Raw genomic sequence first — 9,717 nt, forward strand, 5'->3', positions numbered from 1 at the left:
ACGGAGACCGCGAAGGAACAAATAGTGCGAAGCGGGTGACGGCGAGACAGCTGGCCAGGAGATGGAGGACTCTGCCAGCAGCTGAAATTATATTACGAGGATGCGTTACATACAGCGAGACATGTCCAGACATATCTACCGTCTATTTACGCCACACGTGTAATGTTTGAAAAATACCGATGAGGATGGTGTTGATGGAAAGAAACTCAGCACATCCTGAGGAAATAGCCTTTGTTTATACTCCTGGAAGCTTAGCCTATTTCCTCCTTTTTATTCTTTTGTTCTGTTTTTGATTGATTGAAGATCATCAGCCGAACTGTGGTTCAAATATGACCCAAAGGTTTATTAAACGTGGTTGATTATTTTAAAAGAATATTGCATTTCCCATGTTGTTATGCCTGGTTTATTGGTTTTGATTAGTTCAATTGAATTAAAGGGTTCTTCCATCTGATGTTGTATCTAGTTTTAAATGCATATTCACAGTTTATTGAGTGATTGTAGGTCTATTATTTAATGTAGGTCAATGAAACATTCTACAGTACAACATATAAAGTGATTTGTGTATTTAATCTGTGTTTTATTGGGATATACTTTGTTAGAGGGGCCAATATGGATAAAATCAGTGCATATGGCTCATGATATAAGCTAGTAAAGTTTTTGGCTTATCAGTTCTCAAATCACCAAATTGAGAGCCATCTTTGTTTTTGGCCCATCCAAATGAATTGTATACTTTATCACATACTAATCATATATTAATCCATGTCCTTACAGGTATAAAACGATTGATTCCACAGTATAAAAAAGATCTGTAAATCTCCTGTGGTAGATAAATGTATCTAATCTCACAGTAAACGGTATATAATCACATTGCTCAACCCAATAGAGTATATGCAGATCTAAAAAGGTGATTTAGGTCCTACTTCTCCTTTGAATCAAATTTTTTGGACATGTTAACTAAATGTTGTTCACAAATCAATAATGCAGCAGAGTCAGAAAAAGTATAAGGAAAAAACTTTTATTGTTTCACTCATATCTGTACAAATACCATCAAACTTTGTATGTACATATGACATTTACATAAAAAATACAAAACTATATATTCATAACAGAATTTTGTATTTCTCTTGTGATGTTTGAAAATAAAACTGCTTTCTGAGGAAAACAAAAGAAAAATTAACAAAGTAATGAAGTCTGATATAGTGTCGAGTACTGCAGTATGTTAGTCCTATTTTAGCTCTGCGAGAGCAATATGGAGCACACTGGCAAGAAGACAGCACACAAATGTTAATGGCACATTGTTTCCAAAATAATCAAGTATCGTCCAAAACTTACCTCTGCTCTAATGTGGTGAGACAAAACAAATGCTATTGAATAATGTCTAAAGTTGTCGTCTCCATGTGGAAACAAATCTAAAGGTCTAAAACTGAAGAGTAACCAAAAAATAAGAAAAGAAAAACAAATGGCTCTTTTTTTTCTCTTCCATTTCATCGCTGATGTGTTGCGACTTTTACAATGCTCTTTTGCAAAACCATTGAGATAATCCCTTTGGTCAGTTATTATGAGTTGTAAACAAACCAGAAACACTTCTGTACATAAAATGATTGATATATTCCCAATAAATAAACACACAGCCTAAACATGCATTTACGTATGTGTGACATAAACATCTGTGATAGAGATTTGACAGAAACAAGCAGATTTTTACAGCTCAGGGAATGCAATTTACAGCTTGTAGAGGACTTATACTTACACGGTAACATGACAAATAAATAACACTGCTTCTCTTTGGACAAATATATTTCTTCATGATAAAAAAAAGAAAGTAAAAGGGACAACAACAAAAAGGGGGAAATGAGTGGTAACACAATATATCATGGTAGATAGTAAGCCTGACATTGTATAAATTATAAAACACAAAAAAAGTATAAATAAACATCTAGCAGACTGAACTATATGTATACTTCCTTTTTCTTTAAAAAATAAATAAGCATACACATAATGTACAGTATGGACATGATTCCTTGCCCTAGGACTGTTCCCCTAGTGATGGGGGCCTATCCATCCAGTATAGAAGATATATGGACATAGGCCATGTAGTCTGAGTCCTCATCTTCCTCATCCTCCTCCTGGTCTTCTGTAATGGCTATATGGGAGAATATATGGTAGCTGTTGTATGAATATGGACCACAACAGCGCAGAATATCAGTGAAAAAAAGCCTACAGCAAAGCCACAGGCACTCAGCCTCCCTTTTCTTTTTGTGTGTGTTTACGTGTATGCATCTGTGTATGTGAGGAAGGGTCTGTGTGACCTGGCATCAACAATTACTGTGGGATCCTCAAATATGCATTTACATAATCTAGCAAGTCAGGGCTGCAACAAGAGAAAAAAGTGGGATGATGGAAAAGAGGGATGCATGGGAGGTTGAAGGAGGTCGCAAAGGTGTGTCAGGGGGGCTGGGTGAGGATACGGGGGGCACTGGGGCTGATGGTTCCAGTAGGCAGACTCCTGAAAGCAGACACACATAACACAGAAAAGTGCTCTTGTGTTCTCAATTTCTTTGCTCTGATTATTATTTTCTGGCTCAAACATACAGGGAGGGAGGACTGTGTCACAGCCTGGCCTTAGCAAGCAGGTCAGAGATCATCAACACAGTTCTGAGGTATTTTCTTTCCTTTTTACAGAAGAAATTTACATTGGACATGTAAAAAAAAAAATGTGCACAAGCGAGAGCAAGAGTGACAATACAACAAAAAAAAAAGAAGAAGAAAGGCAGTCCCTCATCATTCCAAAATGGATTTGTCATTTCTGATACATATTTTGGTAGACAACACATTCACTGGAAACAGTACAAACAATCAAAGTTAGCTGGTAAATATTAACTTTCTTTCTAATGATGAGATGAGAAATAAGAGAGTGTGGTGGTTCTACAAGCTTCTGATGCTTATCCTGCACACTGTTAATTATCACATTTATATAAACTCATTAGGTGATCATAAAGTTGGTCCCTTGGATTCAATCGCGTACCTTAGGCACATCACGTTAAGGTACTCAGTCAGGAGAGAGAAACTAACAAGGAGACACGCTTCTACATAGCAACTTGGAATGTAAATGTGATACTCCTTTGAGGCTGCTGTTCAATTTGATGGTTTATCCCCAGATTTGCGAGTGCATGAATGGCTCACTCTGGTCTACAGGTAAGTAGTCTACATAAATATCAGCCCATCCGTTATCACTAACTTGGCACCAATGTTACAATCACCTTATGCACATCATATGAGTATATTCAAAAGTATTCTGTCCTTATTGACATGTTGGCAGTGTGGTGTATGTCACAAGAGGCAGTGCATTTTGAATTGATTGATTACAGCCAAAAGCTATAAAAAAGAAAAAATAATACAAAAACACAATACACCATTACCATGAAATTAGCAATGTGACCATGGAAGTTACAAGCTGTAAAGATATGACCACTATCATAAAAATAAACCATCACTGATTTAAAAAGAAATTGCATGAGATTTCAGTCAACCTGCTCCTGCAGGTCACTAGCATGAACATAAACGTTTTAAATATCAGGATTGTTTCACTGCAAACAAAATTAGTCTCCTTTATTATTTGCGTTAGTTTAATGAAGTTTAATGTTTTTTCTTTCACCTCTGTTATTTTGCTTTGCAGAAGAATTAAAAAAAAAAGAAGTAAATTTAAAAAAAACCCAACAAGAACACAAGAACAAAAGCCAGCGACAAAGACAACGTCATGCAAGTTCTTCTATTCCCAAGTCCTTTCTGCTTGCTTAAGCTGAGCTTGGTGGTGTGGCTGGGGTGGGAGTTTGGGGTAAGTTGGAATGGGGGGCACTTTCAGGGGAGGTCTTTGTGGGGAAACAGCATGGAATATTGTCTTTGCTTGGAGAGGGAGGAGGGTGTTTTGTTTCATTTCTTTCACATGTTGCTTGTTATTTACTTACAGTTGCAAGATCCCGAGTGCTTGACTTCCAGCAGCACCCCCATAGAACAAGCAGCTTGCTTCATCGCACATTCACTGGGGTATGTGGTGTTGTCGCTGGCACACACCGCCTCATCCGTCCTGCTCTCCGGACAGGTCTCATCACACAGTGAACAGCGTCCCCGGCTCATCCGAGCATCCCACAGACACTTTTTCCCCACGCTGCACTGGATGTCCTCACACGACTTTGCCTCTAGAAGGAGAGAGAAGGAAGTGAGCACAGGGGAAATCTTTGATTAGATGGATTATCATGAATGCCTTTCAAGCAGGATCAGGTGACTGCTGTGTTATTAGAGAACTAAGCTAGGAATAAAAGCTAAATCCTACTTTATAGGGTTATGGTCTTGTGGCGGGGAACATAAAGTCATGTTTTACTTTACTTTCAGGAATTAGATAGAGTGCTTTCTGGATAAGAATCCATCTGACTCAAATATTAACTTGAAGCATGTCTTCATGGCCCCCAGCACTCCCCTGTTTTGCTCTCATTCTTCCTCCCCTTTACTTCCCCCTCTCCCATATGGGATAGTGCTGCCAACATCAGGAAATAATAAGATGTCTATCAATTCTTGAGCAAACACAAGCAACTACCAAACACACACACTCTCTCTAAGACCCCCTCTTCAGTGGAATGTTGGCAAAAACGAACAGTGAATAACTGCAGAGCTTTGCCGGGAAGAAAAGCACTCAAAGAATATTTAAAGTCAGTGTCTGGAGGCGCTCTCAGGGAGTTAAGTCTAGAACTCTCACGTCTCTAGTTGCAGACTTACTGATGCATTTTCCCTCATATGCCACTCCAATAGATCTGCCGAGGAGACAGGTAGCTCTTCTCAGGTGACACGCGCTGGCGTAGACGATCCCGTCGTTTCCACACAGGTACTGCTCAGGAGACGTTACCTCGGGGCAAATCCGATTACACGTCACACAATATGCGTTATTAGTCTGGTCCACGACGCATGTGGAGCTGCCAGGGCACAAGACGTCACGGCACGTTTCTGCGGAGACAAAGATATTGGAAGATTTCGTGAGACACGACATGTGATGCAAGAAAAATAAGAACACACCGCTGGATTCTTGGCACATGCAGCTTTAAGAAATGTGGAATTTCACAAGTGGGCAGAATCTAAAAAATAATCTTTACTTACTCTTGCACTTTCCCTGGTACTGCACGTCCAGGTCGGGGTGGCCTTTACATTTAGCCTTCAGCAGTGCGCATTCATCTTTGTAGGTTTTTCCATCTGAGCCGCAGACTGGTCCTTTCCAGGTGATGTTGGAGCAGTCTGGTGCGCACACGCAGCGCGGTTTGCTTCTTCTGTTCATCTTGCACCTCTTTCCAGGCCCACAGTCAACATTATCACACGTTTCTAAAGTGAAAAGTATATGTTAGGTGATGCTTAGGAGGATTTTGACCTTGTGCGTAAAATGGCATTGGCGCATATTAACACACACATTAAAGGTAGAGTTTACGCACTTTGCGTAAATTAAATCATCACGAGGATTTCTTAAACGAAATGACTGAGGATGTGTATTATGAGAAAACGAAGGGAAATGAGTGCACCTCCACCTTTGCAAGGTATGCAATTGGGAGCTCCGCCATTGAAGATCATCCACCTAAAGAGCGTGCTGTTGGGTACGTCCTCCTCGGTCCAGGACGTCCCCAGTCTTCCACTTCGACAGCACTCCTCCCTGCTCATCCCGGGCATGTAGAGCACCTGGCATCTCCCGTTCTTTCCCTGCTGCAACCAGCAGTTCCCGGCTGTAAACAGAAAAACAACAAAATCTCGAATGCCGCATGTTGAGCGTTTCAAACCGCTGACCCAGACGCACTAGACACACACGCAGACCGTATTATCCGAGACGCTCCCTCCCTCCCTTTCGCCCTCCCGGCAGTATTTTGTCTGATTTTTTTTTTTTTTTTGCGAGACTGTTAACACTTGCCTATCCCATCAGTGACTGACAGCCCTTACAATGCAGCCACAAACCCCAAAAGTAAGAAGAATCTTTGGAGGGGGGGTTGTCTTTTATTCTTCGAGCCTCCTTGTTATCACTGGACAGAAAGTGGAGCGTCTAGACAGCGTTAAATAGCAGCCAATCTCCTTCAGAAAACCACGGTCTTTAGCTTAACACACCACCGTCTCCAAAGCCTCAGAACAATATCCCAGACATGTATCCTCCAGACAAAGATAAGCCTTGTTTATTAACAAACCAGCATAAAGTTGATTTAAAACATAAAAATATGAGCGTCGAATAGTTTCCCTGTGCTACAAAAAAAAATATAATTTGATCCAGACAGCAGCAGGATGTTCAAACCGACACAGACACATGCCATGAAGTGTTCATGGACTGGTGTGTTTCCTAAATTGAAGACAGATTTATATTCTATGTATTTGAACTATAAGCTATCGAACGAAATTATAGGTGTATGTCTCCAGATTTATTATTGCTGTCATAACTAAAGATGTAAAGTTACAACATTTTTTGGGACATTTTTGCACACAATGCTGAGTTGATGTGTGCGTAAAATATATAAATAATACGCCCATAAACTCACAGTGGATATTCTGAAGTTTGTTACAGGTATGACGACAACATCGCGAGACACCAAACGATCATACAAAGGTATCAGAATATGCTCAGGTATTATGGAAAGCTGGCGATGCCACCAACACGGCGTGGCAGCTCTAAGTGTGTGCGCCTGGCGACGGCTGCAAAACTTGCCATATAGTCTCACTTTGAAGTGTTCCATATGGCACCTGTTTTATGGACACGTTACGCACGCACTGTCTGATGCAGAGAGTGTTTTATCAGCGGGAGAAAAAATGGAAACTCACTTTGAAAAGTTTCTCGGTTGCAGCAAGTATCCGACACTCGGGTGCGTTTTGTGGCTGACAGCATGTCGAAGTTTTTCAAAAATGGAAAGAATAAAAGGAAATTGATGAAGAGAGCTTACCTTGAACTTTTTGATGTTCCATGAGGTGACAAAGCCATATGAACAAGAGAAAAAAGCCCGGGTGAAGATGGTGTTTCAGCATCCTAAACATGATGGATAGTCAAAGTGAGCTACGTATTTGACACAGGCAGCGCAAAAGTAATCTGCTTAAGGTGGCAGTGTTGAATAAGTGTCAGTCTGAGAATGCAGCCTCTTTTTAAATCTATAAGGGGTCTCGGGTCGACTGTCTCTGGTGGGCGGTCTCCTCTTCTGTGGGGGTGGGGAGATTTTTTTTTTCTTACCAAAGTTCTTTCAATCCCAATCAGGTGACATACAAGCAACTTTCTCTTTCCACAATAATCAAATAATATGAAGATATGTCTGAATTTGGGATAAAACACCACTTTTAGGAAAAATGCGTCAAACAAAAGAAAAACAAAGCAGATCACACAAGATGTGTCAGCTGATACGAATTTGTGTTTTAGTGGATTGATACAATTATTAATGCTTAATTTCTATCGTTTTTTTTAAATCTCATATCAGTGTGAGGCAGACAGCTCGTTTTTTATTAGGTATGCGTCTTTGAAGGTATAATATATATGATGTCAGTAATAACAATAATAATAATAATACGAATATGAACAATAACAACAACAACAACAACAATGAAGGTCATTGCTACTCATATATCAAGGCCTTTATTACTGTATCAAACAGGCCCACAGCCAACATATCCGGACATACCATCAGTCCTTCAAATTAAGGGTACTACTTGTTGGCAACTGATATTTTTTCCACCAACTGCAGACAAAAGTGTAAATCTTTTGATGAGAGTTGCCTTTTGGAATATATCCTGGCCCAGACAATAATAGAATTCATAGTAGTTCGCAGCCGCACTGCTAATATTAGAACAGGCAGTTGTTTGGGTTTCTCTCCCGGGTCAAGCTTTTAAATATAATCAAACCTGTTTCCGAAGAGGCTTCAGACAGGGGAGCGGGGTGTTGCATTTCATTGAATGAAACACACACACACACACACACACACACACACACACACACACACACACACGCACACACGCACGCACGCACACACGCACACACACACACGCACGCACACACACACACACACACACACACACACACACACACACACACACACTGCTCTCCAGTCACTGACGCACAGGCTGAACTCCGTCAGAAGTCCTTGCGCGACCTCTTCAGCGGAACTCTGGTTACAGCCCTCCAGAGCAAAGAGCAAAGTGTCTGCTGTGAATCAGACACCAGGGAGTTCATCATGGTCAGGAAGAAGACACTGTAATCCACCTTTTTTTGTAATTGCAGTGAACACTTAGTTAATCTACAAAATATGAGAGCACATGCAATCAAAATTCTATATTCTCATATCCCCAGAGCTGTATGGCTAAGTGGGTGTAATAATAAACATATCAATTTATGTCCCACAACAACCAATATGATAATAAAATGTACAGGTCATATTTTATTTTCACATGTTGTATCCATCTAACTTTGATTATAGTGCATTTTCATTACAAACCGTACTGGGCAAGAGCTAGTTTTATTACACCTATTGATTTGATTATAAAGGCTCATTAAATCAGCTGATCCGAAGCCATAAAAGAAACAGGAAACAAGTTTGACAACAAAAATGCCATTTCTACGATAACACACATCATTTACAAAGAAAATGATCATCACATGTTGCAATCATTTCCCCCCTGTTAAATATTATTCATTGGGACCACACATCTTCTGTCATCTAACGCCAAAGGGAGAGTGTTTGATTTGTAGTGATAGACTCATTTTATGGCCGATAAAAAAACAAGTTCTTGCAGTATTATTTATGGCCTTTCCTTGTGATCCAGTGATTCAGCCCATGCTACATACAGACATCTGTGCTCAAGAAGATACAGAAGAGGAGAGAGAGGATGTGTTAATCCTCAACTCACAGGACAGCTAACAGATCAAGTATAACCTGAAACAGCAGCCAGTTGGCTCTAAATGAAGGCTGCAATGCTGTTTTTAAATGGTCCGAAATATTTAGAATACTATGAAACCCTAAACACATGTTCTCACCAGTACTTCTCAGCTTTTTAAGATTCTCTAGTGGCAAATATTTTATATCCTTTGGTATGCAGTTACCATATACTGTATACACTGTAGTATCTGTGCAATGATCTTTCTACGGCAGAACACTGATCAACATTATTTCTAGCTTTTGAGTATTATTATTATTATAAGTCAATCAGACCTCATGAATTTCCTGGAATTTCATTTTTCTGGATTCAGAAATTCACAAAAAAAACCCTAGTCACAGTGCACGCTTTAATAAGATTGACACTTTTTCCTTAACAGATTACATTGAAAACAAAAAGGAGCGTTTTGCATATTGCGTCATCAGATTTGCTCTGTCCCAATATTGTCAATCTTTCTATCCCGGCGTGTGCTGGTACTTGGATTGTATGTGGTTTACCCTGCACTGACTGGCACCCAGGGGAGAAGCATGTGCTCTGCACATATCTTCAGTTATCTCACCAAGTGTTTTCATGTAATACTACTACTGTAGCAGCAACTAACACAGGGGCAGTTTTGAATATTTTGCCAAATGTTTATATGACTGTCTGTGGACAGATTTTTTCACCACTGTAACATCCCCACCGTGAAATATACATACAGGAAACTTTACAGGTGTGTAGCTGAGATCGAAATGAAGGTCGATGTCGAAGATGGGTGTGAAACGAGCAAGGATGGAAGTAGGGTAGGGGCCTGGG

The 9,717-nt window shown here is 40.1% G+C and overlaps 1 protein-coding gene across 3 annotated transcripts; it reads right to left on the reverse strand.

The window, feature by feature from the left end:
- Window positions 1–1,127: 1,127 nt before the first annotated feature.
- fsta (follistatin a) lies at window positions 1,128–7,091 on the reverse strand. 3 transcript variants are annotated; one of them, XM_083911729.1, is made up of 6 exons: window positions 6,951–7,091; window positions 5,565–5,756; window positions 5,146–5,364; window positions 4,771–4,995; window positions 3,966–4,196; window positions 1,128–2,143 (listed from the first exon to the last, which is right to left on the reverse strand). In XM_083911729.1, the coding sequence occupies exons 1-6, from the start codon at window positions 7,039–7,041 to the stop codon at window positions 2,055–2,057; spliced, it is 1,047 nt and encodes a 348-aa protein (XP_083767855.1). In that variant the 5' UTR covers window positions 7,042–7,091; the 3' UTR covers window positions 1,128–2,054. The 3 variants fall into 3 exon arrangements, with proteins under 3 accessions (XP_083767855.1, XP_083767854.1, XP_083767856.1); XM_083911728.1 differs by having other exon boundaries at window positions 5,559–5,756; XM_083911730.1 differs by having other exon boundaries at window positions 1,128–4,196; window positions 5,559–5,756.
- Between the last annotated feature and the right edge of the window lie 2,626 nt (window positions 7,092–9,717).

Source organism: Echiichthys vipera, assembly GCF_963691815.1.
Source record: "Echiichthys vipera genome assembly, chromosome: 4".
Lineage (NCBI taxonomy): Eukaryota > Metazoa > Chordata > Actinopteri > Perciformes > Trachinidae > Echiichthys > Echiichthys vipera.

Excerpts from the sequence above, each read along its gene's own strand:
- fsta (XM_083911728.1), bottom strand. The coding sequence starts at position 7,041 with ATGTTTAGGATGCTGAAACACCATCTTCACCCGGGCTTTTTTCTCTTG. Across the intron at positions 4,996-5,145 it reads GTACCAGGGAAAGTGCAAGA|AAACGTGCCGTGACGTCTTG; the intron begins GTAAGTAAAGAT and ends TTGTCTCCGCAG. Across the intron at positions 2,144-3,965 it reads GCACTCGGGATCTTGCAACT|CCATTACAGAAGACCAGGAG; the intron begins GTAAGTAAATAA and ends TCTCCCATATAG.